Genomic DNA, 16895 nt, shown 5'->3' with positions numbered 1-16895 from the left:
ACCAGAACCGCCCTCTACATGAGCTGAAACCTGTAAGAAGCCATAAGACGCCTCGAGAAGCTGATGGTAGAGAGCCAAGGCGGCAATTTCGGCATATTTTCTATTTGGATCAAGGGTTCTCGATAACTAGAAGCACCGCCATCCTATGCCGACAGGTCCGCATGCGAGGCCGCGAACACTTTCGCGTTATGGTGCTGACTAGTGTGACTCCGCGGGCTCGCAGAAGTTCTCAGCAATACTGATATGACTTTTCGGTGCCAAGTCTTTGCTTCCTAGCAATCTCTTATAATAAGTACTATACTAGACGTTACTAAGGACCCCCAACTTCTACTAGTCATGCAACGATACTACGGTGTCAACTCTGACCTCAGTGCCTACAGTAGTACGCAAAAGCGACGAGTACAAAAAGCGTGCGACCTCTGTCGACGGAAGAAAAGTGAGTCTCTTTTGTCCGGTCAGTCGCGTGGCCGGCCCTGACGAACGAGTTGAGTTCGGTGTAGGACGCGTCTTGTAGATCAACCTATACTATATGGACTAAACGATTATAGGTGATGGAACCCGACTGCCAGGGAAGCGGCGATGTTCCCGTTGTACTGCCGCTAACTTGATGTGCACATACCTCGATGCTTCTAATGTAAATATCATTTCACATTCTCTGTACAATCGTGGTTCTGATATCTTGCCAGCAAATCCTGTCTAAACGGTTCGGACACTTCAATTTTCTTGTTCAAATATTTACGCTTCACTTTTGGATATGTAGTTACGTCGAAGGCCTTGAGAGGAAAGTGGACGAGATGGAAAATTTACTGCGCAAAGTAAGAATTCTCGCAGCCGTCTCTTTTAATGCAGCTGACGTTCGAAATGCGTACCGAAGATGCTACCTCCTGACGCAGACTTGACTGAAGAATTGGAAAAAGAGCCTGTTGGACTGCCAGACTCTGACGCCGATGGCTTGATACCTGACCTCATGCGATCTCTTGGTAGGGACATCACCAACGAGAAAGACCACTCCGTTTCCGAGGATGATTATGACGGCGCACTGGAATGCAATCTTTGGCGTCTTCAGGACTTCACTCACGGCAGATTTTTCGGCAAGTCCAGTCAAGCCCAATTCATACAGACAGCACTCGACGTTAAGCACGGACACCCTGCATATTTCTCTGACGTATCGAGACTCACTTCGAGAAGACCCCAGTTCTGGGACCCACTTATTCATCATATTCCCAGCCGCATTTCGCAGGTTCAAGTCAACGTGGAGTACAGCTTCCCGGACCACGATCTAATGTGGTCATTGATTGGACTATACTTTACGCAAGCCAATATCTTCCTTCCTGTTTTGCATCGACCAACTTTTCAACGGTTGGTCGAAGAGTTAACGCACCTCAGGGACCCACTTTTTGCTACCGTGCTGTTGGCTGTCTGCGCTATAGCTTCAAGATACTCAACCGATCCGCGCGTATTGATTGATAATGAATCATCCTCCAATGGGTGGATGTGGATGCAACAAATCCTTGGAACTCGCAGGGCAAATTCAGTCTTGAGCCCGCCACTACTATACGACTGCCAATCGACATGCGTAAGGGCAACCTCGTCTTCCTTAAGATTAAAGACTAACGTTGTCCTCAGCTCATCGCAGAATTTATGATGTGCTCTTCTATACCTCAAATAGCCTGGACTATAGCGGGTATTGGTCTACGTGTGGCACAAGAGGCAGGAGCTCATCGAAAGAGAAACCACAATGGCTCTACGAACGCGGAGGCGGAATCATGGAGGAGAGTGTTTTGGTACGTCTGTTCTTCTACACTAATGGTGTAACTGACATTTTCCGGGCTTGCATTCCAGGTGTCTGTTGTATATCGACAGGTACATCAGTTCAGCTCTCGGTCGTCCATGTGCCATTAACGATGAAGAGTATGCTCTCAATCGTCATGTACGAGTCAACATAGTCTCACAAATTTCACAGCATTGATGCTGACCTACCTGCTGATTGTGATGACGAATATTGGGATCATCCAGATCCAGAACAAGCTTTCAAGCAGCCCGATGGCCAACCCTCGGTTATCTCTTACTTTAATTGTCACATGAGACTAAGTAGGCTTCAGATGATCTGTTTGCGCACTATTGTACGTGGATCATTAAGTCAGATGCGCACCAACAGGACCACTCACTGTCTCTAGTACTCCATGACTAAGTCGAAGATCGTGTTTGGCTTGGTGCAAAAGAACTGGGAAGAACAGATTGTCGCGGAGTTGGACTCCGTGCTCAATATGTGGATAGACTCGTTACCAGATCATTGTACGTTCTATCTGTTTGATAAAACCGGGGACTAACAATCTACGGACCTCAGTGCGATGGGACCCAAATCGCGAGAATCTCGTACACTTCAAACAATCTGCGGCCTTGTTAGAAGCATACTATAATATGCAGATACTAATTCACAGGCCATTTATTACAGTTCCTTGTCACTTATCAAAGTGGCCATTCCCTTCCCTTGCTATATGCGCCAATGCTGCGCGTTCATGTTCTCATGTCGTGGATATCCAGTATCAGCGTGGTGGCTATTTTCCATTTTGTGGTGTGAGCCTTATCCACTTACGAGTACATTTAATCTGCTGATTTTTCTATGTAGTATTCAGCATTCAATGCTGCAGTTGTCCTATCGTTCAATATTTGGGGAGGACAGCAGTCCAGTGATTCGATTGACCTGAAGAAAGAAATCGAAGATGTATATAAATGTATGAGGATTCTCCGGAGCTTGGAATCAGGGTAAGTTGCTACTAGTAAAACTGATAAATGATTGGATAACTGGATATGCGGCAGGTGGCCATTTGCTGGTGTACTATGGTAGGCTTCTACTTCTCTGGATTCGAATTTTTATTGATCACCTACTTTCCTGTTCATTAGGGATATTCTTTATCAATTGACAACAGTTGGCGATCCATCACTGTCCAACCCGGTTCCAAAAAATAGGCGAGAACAACATTCCGACTTTCCCTTCGATCCTAATGAGTGCGAAAAGTCTGACCTCCAAAGAGATTCTTATGCAGCCAAAAACCCTTTTGATGGATCGAGCTATTCCTCTACCATCGAGCTCACGAATACATATGCACTGTCACACTCCGGACACCCTTCTTCTCAGTGGCATGCAACGTCTGTTCCCCTGTCGACAAAAGACCGGCAGCAGGGTCCATCGGCATCTGTATCCTCACAGTGGCCTCGATCTCAGGCTCACTCCCTTACCATGAGCAGTGATGAGTGGGGACAAGTGCCTCTTCATATCGAAGTCACTTCCTCTCATCATGTTCCCGAACACAACCGTCAAATACATGATTATCATGAGTCTTCCTCCAGTAGCCCTTCGAGACAAATGAATAATTTTCCAGGGCACACGCCACACTACCGTCGTGATGGCGACTTATTTACGACTGAGACACCGCCGGTGGTTCACTTTGGAGGAAGCAGTGATGACAGAATTGACAACAGAACGAGAGCAAGGTGGGACGCTATTTCGAGGACAATGGAGTGTGTTCCCTCCCACTCTTCCCTGCTTGTTTTGCTGAACGCATCTAGGTTAAGTGACTAGAACGAATATCTCAACAATCTGAACGAATCTCGTGCCGCGTCACCCTGGTCCACACAATGGAGGGCTTTTTAACGGTAACGAATTTAATGTAGCAACCCAGTAGGAACGTACTTATTCAGCCTAATTAATACAATACCAAACCCTCCGGTTACTAATCATGGCTGACTCTTCTGTTGAAATCTCGTCTTCGAGGTCTAAGCTACGAAGCGCTGTCCTGGCGAGTAAATCCCTGGATGCCTGATCTGCATCAAGATTTTCACCTATGACGGAAAAGCATCTACAGAAGAATACCTCCGAACAACCCCAGCTAGAACATTGTCCACGTCAGACAAACTCGTTTCCTTCCTCGATATCTCAAGGTAAACATCTCCATCTGTATCTCGATTCAGCGCACGTTGAACGATATGCCAGTGTTGCGGATTCACGCCTCTGGAGAAGACTTCTCGGACGTCGAGGTCGCTACACGTTATCGGTAAATATGGGCAGAACATCAGAGTGGCATCCCACCTTTCCAGCAGATGTTGCGCGATATAGAACTGCTCCGACTTGGCCGCGAACTTGTCGTTGGACAACGTGAATTTAGCCCTGGAAACAAGGTGTCGATCCTTTGGCTGCAGGATCTTGGTGGCCGACGGTAACGTCTCCGTGCTACTGCTGAAGATCGGTTTGAGTGTCACAGGTTGTTTTGGGAACATACCTCGTTAATGCATCGTCGTCGAGGACCTTCTGTACGTCCATGCATAAAGTACGGACCTTTCCAGCAAGACTCAGATCGTAGTCAACGTCTTTAAGCCCAACCAGTGCAACAAGAACAGGATGTTGCTAAAGTCCATTAGTGGTAGAGCACGTGAAGTATGTCAAGACTTACTGCCATGTATACTACTTTGCTCCGTCTTGTATCGAGACCATCAGGAGGGTCCGAGAGATATACCGTAATACTAGAGAGCTCTGGCGGAGGCACAAGGCTTGGTGAAGAGTTGCACCCCTTCTTTGACGAGGCCGAATCATCACCGTGAGACGAAGCAGAACTTTCAACATGATCACCATGTGAGCCCTGTGAAGCAGCTTTTTCATTGATAGATAATGACGCATTTGACGATCCTAGCGATGAGCTCTGAGATGACCCAGCGCGAGTCTCTGAATTAACGCTTTCGTTACCATGACAAGGATTCTCTGCGTTGCCATTCGTCGGCTTTGTACTGGGGACAGAAATCACATCTGACTTGATAGCATCGTCCAAAGCGCTCTTGTCGACGTCAACACTCTCAATCTCCCCTTCATCCCTAGACGTACGGGGCTTCACCTCTGCCATTGGTACCTCAAGTCGCTTTGCAGATCCTTTGAACGTGAGATACCCGGGCCATCCCCACTTTCGAACATCCACATTCATGTTCAGGTTCATCGTGGGCATGCCGAGGAATGAGGATGGCTGGATGTCTGCTTCAGGGTCAGGCGGCCGCTTCTTTACAGGGGAACCTGGTGGGGCCTGCGGTGACGGTGGGGGTGGAGGAGGTATTAGGGACATTAGATGCGCTGGGAAAGGGGAGGGATAACGAGCTTTGATAAAAGACGTCGATGGTATCACATGCGAGGGGGTAACTATTATTGACGAGGCTGTAGCGGGTATCTGCGACGCGAATTCGTCTAAGAGGGGTACAATGGTACGGTATTGAGGATGCAGTGGTATGCCTACGACTATACGTCATTGACATGATGGACGTGAATATCTGGCACGTACCAAGGTGGTCTCCGAATCCACGGTCGCATTCCAAATCCCATGACCATGCCCAAGGGGTGAAGAATCTTTCTAGTTGTAGCTCTAATGCTTGCTGTCCCAGTGTTGAAAGGATGCTCGTCAATGAACCATGTACAAGCTGTCCCAACACGATGAGGGTCCCCCAGCTACCAGTGACCAGTGGAGTACATACTTTGAATTGCTCATATCCACGACGAATATCCGCTCTCAGAGATATATCATCAACAGAGAAGTCTTGGTAATTGCAGACAAGAGCCACGTCCTTGCTGATGGTACCCGTCTTGGATTTCTGCTTGCCTTTGTTCCGTTCAATGGTGGGCGTGCGAAACGTCTTTGCCAGCTCAACGCACTAGGCCACCCTACTGAATTAATGTGACCGCAAATGCAGACAGGGAGCGACACCTACTGCGGTTATCCAAAAATCGGGCTCGGGAGACACCATGACTATCCGCCTGCCTTGGGAATGGATATTGTTGCAGAGATCGTCTGGGTTGAACATACTTTGCAACGTCAGGAAAATTTCTGCTGAACGTCGGCAACATATACTTACTCTGAGAAATTCACCAAGGCTTTGGCTAATCCGACTTGTCTGAGCATCCTGTCGCGAGAGACAGCCCGTTCCTTCGATGTGTAGAACAGAATATGCGCCTGTTCCTCCGCATCTTCATCATCTGTAAGCGTGGTATCGGCTGGTCGCAGTGTCGGATTGTATACTGTCAAGTACAGGAGATTTGGTGGTGATCTGCTGTCCATACGACGTGGGGAATAGGGACAATCGCGGAATTCCAAAAAAGGAAGGTAATGATTGCAGCACAGCCACATCAGGATCTTCCATTTTAGTCTAAGTGTTGAGTGGTGATTATCTGTTAAATAACTATAATATTGCTACTGTACTTTTACAGGTATGCTCTTGCACTCCTGCGACCCATCTAAGTGGATGTTAGAACATTACCTACTAGGAGAAAAGGAACTTACCTCGACTACCTTCCACCCACCGGTAAGCTCGTTGGTCAACTCGTCCTCTAAACGCGTGATGGCAGCAATATATGTGCATTGTTCCACCCGATCTTCCGCACCAACTACGATTTCTCGCGTCTTTACATTCCGGAAGAGAAGCACCTCTTGCGTGCTAAACTGTATCACGAAAATGGGAATGTTGTTCTCCAAGATCTTGCCGGCGGAAACCTACGGATTTGAATATTAGAAGGGCGAACACGATAGAAACCAAAAATTACGAACATCAACTTGTCGGATATCGAGAACTTTGCTGTCGCTGATGAGTCCTTGCCGCAAGTACTGCTCCATTGTTGCCCAGAGAACATTATATGTCTAGAAGGAACCCTCAGCTTTCCTTAACAGCATGATTCGACAAGACTCACGGCTTCTCCGCACCAGGCCTTCAAGGCTTCCTGATCAGCAGACAGATACGCATCCACAACTTCCGGTACAATGTACTCCCTCAGTTCGCGTTCAAAACTCTCCCTGTCAAATGTTGGATCCATCGCCTTCATCAACCGCATCACCTGTGCCGTCTCGTTCTCATCGAACCACGAGGCGACCGTTTGCGTCACTGAACGAATCGACGAGATGACAGGATTTTCTGTTTCTTCATACGAGTGCCGCAACGACACAAATGTTCGCAGGAAGGGGTTTGTCTCTTTGAGCCGGTTCCACTTTTCCTGCCGGGGCGAGTCCTTGTGGAGAACAACAGACGAGCCGGCTCTAGAAACGGTGAATCAGAATATGAAGCACGAATGACAGGAGCTTACGCACTCTGGATTAGCAGCTGTTCGTTTGGATGCCGATCCTATGCTGCTGTCCTTCCCGGCTTTGATTAACCGTCGCTGTCGACGAAGTCGGCGCGCCTCCTTTTCCTCAAACCCAGCGTGTTTCGCGCTACCACTGTCATCGAGCGCGTCAATCAGTGTTTCGGAGAGAGATTGGTAGGCAGCTGTATTCCGAATGGGCTCGGTGGACTTTTTTATCGTTTCGGAAACGGCGCCCGTTGCTCGGGATATCTGGTCAAGTTGAGCTGCGAGGTCAACATTCGAGGCAAGTACATACCGCCCGCACAATCTCGCTCTCTTCCATGCTCTTCAAGGCTTCCCCAACAGCGTCTCCAACTTTGACACCCGTCTTCTTCAGCTCTTCGGCGGCTGCGCGCAACCGTGGATTTTCTTTGATGCTTGAGGTGAGCTATGCGACAATAGTATGAGAAATTTATTACGAAGAGTGTAATCAAGAGATGTACCCTGGCCCTTTCGTATGCTGCCCTGGCCTTTTTCATAGCTTCTGAATCCTGGAGCTTATCAACATCACCCTGTAGCAGTTTGACATTGTCTTGAAGTTCCCTGTTCTTCCGTAGCTCATCCTTCAGGACGTCAACGAAAGTCTGGAACGGGGATTTTGGTGGCTCATTCAAGTGTCTCGAAGAAGCGTGAAAGTTTGCCCTCGGTGCGCCAAGGATAGGTGATGCTCGGGAAGGAAAATTCCTCAAATGATGGTAAGAGAGAACTGCACGGTTTCGCAGGGATGAGCGAAGGACGAGGCTCTGTAGATGGCGAGGTAGCATGGACGACAAGTCAGGACGACAACGGCTTCGCGTAACTTTGTCCGAATCCGATCGCCAAAAAAGTTGCCACGTGCGGAAAAGAAATTTAGGTTCCCGCATTCCTCCGTTGAAAGGATCGTATTTATTTAATAAATATACATCTAGTAGTAATATCTATATACTTTTGCTCATCATGTCCGCTTCGAAGGATTCTCCTTGAAGCTTGCCCAGACATTCTCAGTAGCGACAGCAATGCGCTCCTTTATACTTCCGAAGCTGTCCAAGGCCGGGCGCACATCCAGAGAGAAGACTGGTGAGCCATCGGGTTCGGGAGGGGCAGAATAGTAGTCAATCACATAGCGAACCTCATCGCCAGTTTTTGGTCGGCGAACTACCCAGTCGTGACGGTCAAATGGTGGTTCGGTGCTACACGAAAAGGTTCGATTGGGTTAAACAGAAATGAAATGCGACGTACTTGAATCGAGAAGGCAACAACCAGCCAGCAAACATCCAGAACCGTGCCTTGGGCGACATTTCCCCAGGCCGTCCTTTGAACCGAGCCAATTGTATGTCATCAGAACTGAGGCGAAATTAATAGCAAGTCAGAAAGACGACATGGTAACGTACTCGCAAGCCCTCTTTTCCCACTTCAACACCTCCTGCCACGCTTGCTCATTCAAGAAATTATGGATCTCTACCATCACCTCGACATGTTCTTCTGGCGTTTCCCATCCCTTCCTGACTAACGCGTTGTAGAATTGCTGAGGTGAGGGATACTCCCATTTGGCAGAATGATCACGGGGAATGGAGGACTGCGTGCGATCCAATGGCAGGTGCATGGTCTGATTTGGTGCAGGTGACTGTGAGAGATTTGGCATTTGGTTCAGCGAATTGAGCGCCTGCGGGTCAACAGGACACTGGGCTGTTTTGGAGTGATCCACAGGGCACTGGGCCGGCTTTGCATGGTCGACAGGACACTGAATCGGCTTCGAATCCTGGTGCATTGGGCACCCAGATGGTGGCACCGTCGTCGTTGTCGTCGTTGTCATCGTTGTTGGCACTGATGTCATCTGGCCCATGGTGGTAGTGGACTGCTAGGTAAACTCGGTAACACGTGATCTTTAACCGCATTTGTCCGGCTTCTCAAGTTCCCCCCACATCCTTCTGGAATCTCCCCACGATCTGTCGTTCAGTCATTCGACTCGGATGGCGGCAGATGTTACATGCTCTCGAGGGCGTTGCTTTCAAGCGAAAATGTATCCGGATCCAGGCTTTTCTCCATTTCGACGGCAATGCTCTGGTGTGGTGCTCTCAACATTCTACATACCAAGTACGGTGATCGTCCTCGGGAAATTTCACTCATTGCCGATCACCTGTAGTCGGTCACCTGTGCTATCTCAAGTTCCGTTGTCTAAGTGCATCCCCGGCTGCCTGAGTTCGTCACCGTAAAACATGGAACATGGTCATTTCACGACCACATGTCTCTCACGACGGTCACGGCATGCCATACTCAATTACTACGTAAAATAGCTCAGTGTTTTATCCGCGCTTGGTTGTATCAAGGCACATCCACCCATGATTGAGCACTAATTCAACCAAGGTAAGATATATGAGTACATATGTAGGAGTTAGAGCTGGCAACAAATTGTGACATGCAAAAATGCAGGCGTCATAATAATAAAGTCAGAATGAAACTGGTTCACGACCTTAGAAACTGGCCATGCGGAGGTCAGGTTGAGTTTAAGATCATGTCGGGGAAACGTCCTAAAGGGATTCCCCGACATGATCTTAAACTCAACCTGACCTCCGCATGGTCGGTGTGGGTACGTTTCACCCAAGGTCGTGGACGCACTCGGTGCACGCATATCATATTGGTCAGTTTAGAGTCACACGAGACCGCTTCCAACTGTGGGGAAGGGTCTTTCCTGTGCTTCGGGTTACCGCACATTGTTTATGAATTGGAAGCGGTCTCGTGTGATGATCCGGGGGTGATCAAAATTACTCGCAGTTTCTACGTTCATCTGTATCGTGACCCCCGATCCAGTTAGACAGTCTCGACATGTACCTTCTTCGGATCCCATCCCCTAGCTTTACTTTTTTTGTACATAAACCGGACAGGTCTCACTCGTCCTAGGCCCCGACTGCCCAACCATACCCTCATCACCTCATCACTTGTCATCACCGCATCACTTAATTACTGCTTAACCACTCATGGCTGGAGGTCCAGTAGCTGGCGGCCCCGGTATTGGGGTCAATGCGCCAAAGGTATTACAACCCTTCCATCTGCTCCTTCAGTACCAGTGATCTTTTGTGTGTAGAACAAGCTTGCAGGCCTCATTATGGTCTGCTTTTCTGCCTTCGGTGGTATCCTCTTCGGTTACGATACTGGTGTAATCAGTGGAGTCAAGGAGATGTCTAACTGGCTCCAAACCTTTGGACACCCGACAGGCAATCCCGATCGTCCCTACGACATTTCTTCTTCTACTGAGTCTCTCATCGTTTCAATCCTGTCTGCTGGCACCTTCTTTGGTGCTCTCGCAGCCGCTCCGGTTGCTGGTATGTTGTTTTCTTTCATTTAATTTACGAGATTGGTTGATCTGCGGGAGACTACGTTGGAAGGAAATGGGGTATCATTCTCGCATGCCTCGTGTTCTCCGTCGGTGTAGCCATGCAAACAGTGTCTACCGCCATACCTCTGTTTGTAAGTTCATCTATACGTGCAATCATCAGATGTGACTGATATCCGTCTCTCTCCTCGAAGGCTGTTGGACGAGTATTCGCTGGTCTTGGAGTCGGTCTCGTTTCTTGCTTGGCACCGATGTACCAATCTGAAACTGCGCCAAAATGGATTCGTGGTGCCGTCGTATCCTTGTACCAATTTTCAATCACCCTTGGTCTTCTCCTCGCCACCGTCGTCAATAACGCCACGCATAAGTTTACGACTTACGCCTCCTATCGCATTCCGACCTCAATTCAATTCATCTGGGCGTTTATACTTGCTTCTGGAATGGTTTTCCTTCCAGAGGTACGTTCGTTGGCATTGCATCCGGTTTTAGACGCTGGGCCCTGATCCGTTTCGTAGTCTCCGCGTTGGTTGGTCAAGAAAGGCAGAGATGACCAGGCGGCTATCTCCCTCAGCCGTCTTACTGGCCTCCCTGCCAACCACCCAGACCTTCAGGCCGATCTCACTGAGATTCGCGCTAACCTCGAGGAGGAACATGCGATGGGCGAGAAGTCCTATCTTGATTGTTTCCGCAACACCAAAAACAAGATGGCCCTGCGAACCTGGACAGGTATCTCGATTCAGGCATGGCAACAATTGACCGGAAGTACGTATACGCTCAGCAGTGTTTTCTATACTTGCTGATGCCATCTTACAGTTAACTTCATTTTCTACTATGGCACGACCTTTTTCCAAAACTCTGGCATATCCTCCGCGTTCTTGATTAGTATCGCTACTGCCATTGTTAACGTGTTGTATGTGGTTCCTTCTTTCTTTTGTTGCTCGTGAATGTCAATTTTAAACTTTGCACAGTATGACCATCCCCGGTATCTATGGTGTGGAGAAAGTGGGTCGTCGAACCCTTCTACTTTACGGAGCTGCCGGCATGTGTGTTTGTGAATTCATTGTCGCCATCGTCGGTGTCACCATCTCCACGGACAACCTTACTGGTCAGAGATGTCTGATTGCCTTTGTCTGCATTTACATCGTGAATGACGCGGTCTATCTTCCTTTTTTTTTTTTACTGAAAGCGCCATAGGCTATCTTCGCGGCGACATGGGGCCCCATTGCATGGGTTATCACCGGAGAGATCTTCCCTCTGGAGGTGCGTGCAAAGGCGATGTCGCTCTCCGTGGCAAGCAACTGGCTGTGGAACTTCGCCATTAGTTACGCCACACCCTACCTCGTCAACTCCGGCGTCGGAAATGCAAACCTAGGATCAAAGGTCTTCTTCATTTGGGGAAGCACCTGTGCATGTTGCGTTATATTCACGTACTTCTTTGTCCCTGAGGTATTTATCTCCCTCTTTTACCGCCGTCCACATGTTGATGTCTTATTTTTAAGACCAAGGGACTGTCGCTCGAACAGATCGATCTGATGTACCAGCACACATTGCCCATGAATTCATTGATATATCGGGCCAGACTCATTGCAGAAGGTCAAGAACTCAAACACGAAATTGAGTACAAGGAGGAGGCAAATCCACAGGTTTAATTCATGAAAAGAAGCGATTTCTTCTCTTTTGCTTTGGATGTTTCTGTACTCGGATTTTATCATGCTCATGAACCTGTAAAGGATGCTTTGTAACGAGACCTTACGAATAATGGGAAACAGTAAAACAGTAATAATTGGTCGACTCCGCTAATACGAAAACGGAAAATGGATGTAAAAATAATAGGATGAGATTGCTTTACATGGAAGTAAATTGAAATACAGTTTGTTTGGCAACAGCTTGGGCATAGTACGCGTTCAGTCTGACTCTTTGACGAAACCATAGAAAACAAAAAACCAGTTTCTTTCTTTTTTCCTGCATTGCATTCGTTGTTATGAACCCTTCCCAGTCGCTTCCTTCGCCAGCAGACTCTCCTTCGCCATCCCTTCGACCCTTAGAGAGCCGCAAACGACAGCGGTCGCAATCCATGCAGTCCGATACCTCATCATCATCCCAGAAACGCACTCTACCCGATCCTGCCACCCAGGAGAGCTCAGGTCGCAGTCCGCGTGCTGAACAGATGTCTGCCCTATCGCTTTCTGACCCGAATCACGCCATCGACACCGACATGGAAGAACCCATAACGGTAAATACTCCAACATTCGCTGCGACACCGCCTGCAGAAAAACTCGAGACCATTAACAAGATTTGCGTCAAGAAGATGCAGGCCGGAGAGACCTGGTACCTCGTCAGCAAGGAGTGGTGGGAGAAATGGCGCAAGGCCTGTTTAGGGACCGTCGACAAAGAGGGATCTCACCGAGAGGAGGACCTCGGCGCAGTGAACAATTCTTTTCTTATCGATGAGTATGGCAATCTGAGGTCACCCTCTATCGAGGCTTACGACGTGGAATTCATTCCGCAGGAAGCATGGGACCAATTTGTTGCCTGGTGAGTGAGTTTTCTTATGGTGCGTACGCCGGCTGTATGCCCTTCAAGTGGCAAAGCTTGATTCTTCAATGCCGTACCTCGCTCTGGTTTTTCTTTCTCATCTCGCATTCTATAGGTATGGTGAACCACAATATGTACTACCTCGAAAAGCCATTCTACGTTCCAACGAAGTCGCATTGGAGCTTCAACCGCCCCGCCTCAGGGTCCTTCGTCTCGCACAGACTGAAGTTCTTCCCGACCTCGATGCCCCCTCTCACCCATATGTCACGCTTTCTATTCAAGATACGCTTAAAACGCTCTGCGAGCGTTTGGCCAGTGCCGTTGCTCCTGAGTCTCCTGTCCCGCTACCCGAGTATCGTGTGTGGAAAGTTGAACCATCTGGTGATGACTTTAATCATCCAGAATACCCGCTGTCCGAATTTAACATCAACCGCGGGACATCGGTAAAACCCACTGACGAGGCTTTGGGAGACAAGCTTATTGATACAGACGACGCGTTTGTAGTGGAATTCAAGCGAGGGAGCGGGTGGCTCTCGGATACACCCATAAAATCCAACACTTCCACGGTGGCGTTTGAGCCTGAGTCCAAGCCCCTTTTCCCTTCCAACGATAGTTTTTTCAATCGGATGGGCAATAACTACAACATGACAGTGACGAAAACAATGACGCGTACAACGGTGGATGATTATTATGTTTCCTCCTCTCAGTCGAAGCCAAACGGCAGGCTTCATAGTATAGTAGATCCGGGGACGTTGGGGTTGGGTAATATGTAAGTGTTTTCTTCCTTCCCTAGTGACTTACGAAACTCACTACATGCTCAGGGGAAATACTTGTTTCATGAATTCTGCACTACAGTGTTTAGCACACACCAAAGAGCTTGCTGAATACTTCTTAAGTACGTCAATCCTTCTTATACCTGCCTCAAACTAACATGAAATCGGAAGCCGGCGTTTTCAAAGACGAACTCAATCCTGATAATCCCCTTGGCATGCATGGAGCAATCGCTGAGGCTTTCGGTGCACTTTTAGACCGCATCTGGGACAAGAATGGAACAGCATCATCTTATTCCCCTCGCGACTTTAAATCCCAGCTCCAGCGTTTCGCGCCTCAGTTCAGTGGCTACCAACAGCATGATTCTCAAGAGCTAGTAGCATTTCTTCTCGACGGCCTGCATGAAGACTTGAACCGAGTGTTAAAGAAGCCATATGTCGAAAACCCTGATTGGGAAGGTGGAGGTGATATTGAGCTTGTTCAGTTAGCCAAAAGATCTTGGGAGGGTTACAAGAGGCGAAACGATAGCGTCATCGTCGATTTGTTTCAGGGTCAATACCAAAGCACTCTCGTTTGTCCGGAATGCAAGAAGGTTAGTTGGATTATTTTATGACTTCCTCAGCTGGTTAATGTTTGCGTCAGGTTTCCATTACATTCGATCCTTTCATGTATTTGACACTTCCACTGCCCGTAAAGAAGTGGAAACATACAATTTTGTATATCCCCTGGGATGTTCAGAAGCCTCACGTAAAGGTAAGCGTGTTCACATTGCTTTCGTGTTTCTCTTTTTCACGGGACCGTATTAGATACCTGTAGAGTTAGGACCAGATGCCTCATTAAGGGACTTGCGAGTTCTCCTCGGTAGATGGATGGGCGTGAATCCTGATCACGTAGGCGTTACATCATTCTTTCCTTTGCATCGCTAATATCACTATCCTCAGCTTCTTACTCTCGAAACATTCCAACACAAATTCTACAAAAACCTGAATGATTCAGTGCTCTGCGGCGAAGTACAGGATAACGATGTGGTAGTTTGCTATGAGCTGCCATGCCATGCGCAACAAAGCCGAACGTACCAAAAGCAGCCGGATGACCCCTTCATTGTCCCCATGTTCTTCGCGGATGCTCATGCTGCATCTACATCTTTTAAGCCCAGCTACGGTCGCGGAGATGGATACTTCGGGCACCCTTCGATCATGGTCCTTGAGAGAGAGCAGGCTAAAAGTGTTGATCTCATGTATAACGCGGCAATTGAGCGGCTACAGCGGTGGACTGTGAATACCCGCGATCTGTATGATTGGCAGGGCGAAAATTCCAAAGGCTCCGTCGCTGATCCTATCCAGATTAGTGGTCCCCAATTGACCGATTCGCTTACCGAAATTCATGAAGATGGTGATGTTATGGTCCAGGACGTTGGCATCGAAGAGGGCGACATAGTTGACGCCAAGAGCATGGATATTGGAGAAGATGACGACTTGATGAGTGACGACGGGTCGCAATCCAAATCCGACGTGGAACCTGTTAAAGTCGGTCCTAAAAAGGGCATCTTCATGTTACGCTTGAAACCCGATTTCAAGGACTATGTGTCTGCTCAGGCTGGCTACTACCAGAAGAAGACTTATGAATCCTGGGACAAGAGGGAAGAGGACATTGACAACGGACCCGTGCTGCTCCGCGAGAATGACGCTCTGTTCTGCGAGTTTGACGAAAATATGAAGGCATATTACTTCGGTGAGGATCGGAGGCAGTTTGAACACGCCCGATGGGATACTTGGGGGATGTACGTTCATCCAGAGTACCGGAAAGCACAGGAGGCGTCAGCCGGGAAAAAGCCGAGGGACATCTCGTTGCAAGATTGTCTCGACGAGTTCACTAAGGAGGAGCGTCTCAGCGAAGATGACCTGTGGTATTGTCCTAAATGTAAGAAACACCAACAGGCCTCGAAGAAGTTTGATATCTGGAGGGTACCGGATGTGCTCGTCGTTCATCTTAAGCGCTTCAGCAACAACCGAACCCTTCGCGATAAGATCGATTCGTTTGTGGACTTTCCTGTTGAGGGTTTAGATTTGACAGCGATGGCTGGGGAACGGACTGCTGCTAAGAGGCTTGTTGATAATGGTGTCACAATGGACACCCTAGAACTCGGCAACCTGGACGAGCCTTTGGTATACGATCTTTTTGGAGTCGACGAGCACATGGGTGGGCTTGGAGGAGGTCACTACCGTGCCTATGCGATGAACCACCTCACTGATCTATGGCATCATTTTGATGATTCATATGTAACGGTGGCCCGCGCGACAGATGCTGTAGTGAGTAATAACACTGTTTTTGTCATTGGTCTATTGATGACCTCTTTTAATTCAGAATGCCAACGCTTATCTGCTTTTCTATCGGCGTCGAACATCTTCTCCGTTGGGTGGGAAAACCCATGCGAAAGTGGAAGCCGCTCGTTTGAATCTCACTAAAGAGGATGAGAGCGTTGAGGCAAACACCACGGTGGATACACAGTTGCCGACACCTCCTAACGAAGAGGATACCTACTCTGGCACTGTGTATTCGAAAACGCCCTCATTATCAGATGACTTCACATTGCCGACCGACCGCTGGCGTCCAATCTCGTCTGCCCCATACTCTTTACCCTCGCCCGCAGCTGATGACCCGCCAGGTTTTGACGAATCTATCGACTCTAATGACTTACTCAGCAATTACGATGATCATGCCCTCACGCACTCACGACTAGGCTATAACTTCCCTGATCCCTCTAGTAATGCCTCCCCAACCTCATCCGTAGAGGCTGAAGCCGACCTCGACACCGATCCAGACCTAGAGGATGAGGATTGGCAGGGTTCAGGTTCATCATCCTTTCGTGTCAGAGAGACGTCACCCACTTTGTCAGAGATAGGTCTCGATAGGATGGGCTCTCCCTCTGATTCGAGCCTGTCTGACCTTAATCCTTTTGCCGACGTCCATGGAAATCGACAAGACGAAGAGCTTTCTTTAGCTTCAGCTTCGTAATATGACCATAGACTTCCGTGTAATCTATCGTTGTAATCACGTATTCATTACTCTTCTTTTCGATACTTATTTGCTACACTAGCTGCACACAAATCCAATAATCTGTAATAACAGATG

At 48.3% G+C, this 16895-nt stretch overlaps 7 protein-coding genes across 7 annotated transcripts; 4 read left to right on the top strand and 3 right to left on the bottom strand.

Moving 5' to 3' along the window:
• Positions 1-12: 12 nt before the first annotated feature.
• Positions 13-3744, top strand: BT62DRAFT_998137 (uncharacterized protein). Its single transcript, XM_043190706.1, has 15 exons — positions 13-436; positions 491-496; positions 549-634; positions 687-703; positions 761-815; positions 875-1576; positions 1627-1784; positions 1843-1911; positions 1964-2123; positions 2178-2295; positions 2348-2577; positions 2630-2766; positions 2821-2844; positions 2905-3522; positions 3571-3744. Exons 1-15 carry the CDS (start codon positions 337-339, stop codon positions 3581-3583), a joined length of 2493 nt encoding a protein of 830 aa, XP_043033286.1. The 5' UTR covers positions 13-336; the 3' UTR covers positions 3584-3744.
• Positions 3745-3843: 99 nt separating this feature from the next.
• On the bottom strand, positions 3844-6092 carry BT62DRAFT_912493 (uncharacterized protein; the record flags this gene model as incomplete). The annotated part of the gene is made up of 8 exons (XM_043183862.1): positions 3844-4042; positions 4091-4234; positions 4281-4405; positions 4452-5278; positions 5322-5457; positions 5512-5688; positions 5746-5839; positions 5890-6092. The coding sequence occupies 8 exons, from the start codon at positions 6090-6092 to the stop codon at positions 3844-3846; spliced, it is 1905 nt and encodes a 634-aa protein (XP_043033285.1).
• A 62-nt stretch (positions 6093-6154) lies between these two features.
• Positions 6155-7943, bottom strand: BT62DRAFT_957744 (mitochondria import inner membrane translocase TIM44 subunit). The gene is made up of 7 exons (XM_043188425.1): positions 7591-7943; positions 7404-7535; positions 7113-7357; positions 6719-7061; positions 6579-6668; positions 6315-6524; positions 6155-6268 (listed from the first exon to the last, which is right to left on the bottom strand). Exons 1-7 carry the CDS (start codon positions 7909-7911, stop codon positions 6236-6238), a joined length of 1374 nt encoding a protein of 457 aa, XP_043033284.1. The 5' UTR covers positions 7912-7943; the 3' UTR covers positions 6155-6235.
• Positions 7944-8013: 70 nt separating this feature from the next.
• On the bottom strand, positions 8014-8985 carry BT62DRAFT_938666 (cytochrome c heme lyase). The gene is made up of 3 exons (XM_043187583.1): positions 8518-8985; positions 8366-8470; positions 8014-8316 (listed from the first exon to the last, which is right to left on the bottom strand). The coding sequence occupies exons 1-3, from the start codon at positions 8967-8969 to the stop codon at positions 8082-8084; spliced, it is 792 nt and encodes a 263-aa protein (XP_043033283.1). The 5' UTR covers positions 8970-8985; the 3' UTR covers positions 8014-8081.
• Positions 8986-9043: 58 nt separating this feature from the next.
• Positions 9044-9454, top strand: BT62DRAFT_691100 (uncharacterized protein). Its single transcript, XM_043181889.1, has one exon. It carries the CDS (start codon positions 9097-9099, stop codon positions 9337-9339), a length of 243 nt encoding a protein of 80 aa, XP_043033282.1. The 5' UTR covers positions 9044-9096; the 3' UTR covers positions 9340-9454.
• Positions 9455-9707: 253 nt separating this feature from the next.
• On the top strand, positions 9708-12285 carry BT62DRAFT_938664 (MFS monosaccharide transporter). Its single transcript, XM_043187582.1, has 9 exons — positions 9708-10155; positions 10209-10446; positions 10497-10591; positions 10652-10915; positions 10973-11219; positions 11271-11367; positions 11426-11600; positions 11652-11903; positions 11957-12285. Exons 1-9 carry the CDS (start codon positions 10102-10104, stop codon positions 12104-12106), a joined length of 1572 nt encoding a protein of 523 aa, XP_043033281.1. The 5' UTR covers positions 9708-10101; the 3' UTR covers positions 12107-12285.
• Positions 12286-12531: 246 nt separating this feature from the next.
• BT62DRAFT_912467 (cysteine proteinase) lies at positions 12532-16778 on the top strand (the record flags this gene model as incomplete). Its single annotated transcript, XM_043183861.1, has 8 exons — positions 12532-12992; positions 13108-13761; positions 13814-13887; positions 13937-14355; positions 14406-14516; positions 14570-14653; positions 14705-16072; positions 16128-16778. 8 exons carry the CDS (start codon positions 12532-12534, stop codon positions 16776-16778), a joined length of 3822 nt encoding a protein of 1273 aa, XP_043033280.1.
• Positions 16779-16895: the final 117 nt, after the last annotated feature.

Source organism: Guyanagaster necrorhizus (assembly GCF_019112545.1).
Source record: "Guyanagaster necrorhizus MCA 3950 unplaced genomic scaffold BT62scaffold_62, whole genome shotgun sequence".
NCBI classification, from domain to species: Eukaryota; Fungi; Basidiomycota; class Agaricomycetes; order Agaricales; family Physalacriaceae; genus Guyanagaster; species Guyanagaster necrorhizus.
This window is presented reverse-complemented; position numbering and strand designations above follow the sequence as displayed.

Excerpts from the sequence above, each read along its gene's own strand:
- BT62DRAFT_998137 (XM_043190706.1), top strand. The coding sequence starts at position 337 with ATGCAACGATACTACGGTGTCAACTCTGACCTCAGTGCCTACAGTAGT. Across the intron at positions 2,124-2,177 it reads TGATCTGTTTGCGCACTATT|TACTCCATGACTAAGTCGAA; the intron begins GTACGTGGATCA and ends CACTGTCTCTAG. Across the intron at positions 2,578-2,629 it reads GCTATTTTCCATTTTGTGGT|TATTCAGCATTCAATGCTGC; the intron begins GTGAGCCTTATC and ends TTTTCTATGTAG.
- BT62DRAFT_691100 (XM_043181889.1), top strand. The coding sequence starts at position 9,097 with ATGGCGGCAGATGTTACATGCTCTCGAGGGCGTTGCTTTCAAGCGAAA.
- BT62DRAFT_957744 (XM_043188425.1), bottom strand. The coding sequence starts at position 7,911 with ATGCTACCTCGCCATCTACAGAGCCTCGTCCTTCGCTCATCCCTGCGA. Across the intron at positions 7,062-7,112 it reads CGAACAGCTGCTAATCCAGA|AGCCGGCTCGTCTGTTGTTC; the intron begins GTGCGTAAGCTC and ends CACCGTTTCTAG. Across the intron at positions 6,669-6,718 it reads AGGCCTGGTGCGGAGAAGCC|ACATATAATGTTCTCTGGGC; the intron begins GTGAGTCTTGTC and ends GGTTCCTTCTAG.
- BT62DRAFT_938664 (XM_043187582.1), top strand. The coding sequence starts at position 10,102 with ATGGCTGGAGGTCCAGTAGCTGGCGGCCCCGGTATTGGGGTCAATGCG. Across the intron at positions 10,447-10,496 it reads CGCAGCCGCTCCGGTTGCTG|ACTACGTTGGAAGGAAATGG; the intron begins GTATGTTGTTTT and ends GATCTGCGGGAG. Across the intron at positions 10,592-10,651 it reads CTACCGCCATACCTCTGTTT|GCTGTTGGACGAGTATTCGC; the intron begins GTAAGTTCATCT and ends CTCTCCTCGAAG.
- BT62DRAFT_938666 (XM_043187583.1), bottom strand. The coding sequence starts at position 8,969 with ATGGGCCAGATGACATCAGTGCCAACAACGATGACAACGACGACAACG. Across the intron at positions 8,471-8,517 it reads TGGGAAAAGAGGGCTTGCGA|TTCTGATGACATACAATTGG; the intron begins GTACGTTACCAT and ends ATTTCGCCTCAG. Across the intron at positions 8,317-8,365 it reads TTGTTGCCTTCTCGATTCAA|CACCGAACCACCATTTGACC; the intron begins GTACGTCGCATT and ends CTTTTCGTGTAG.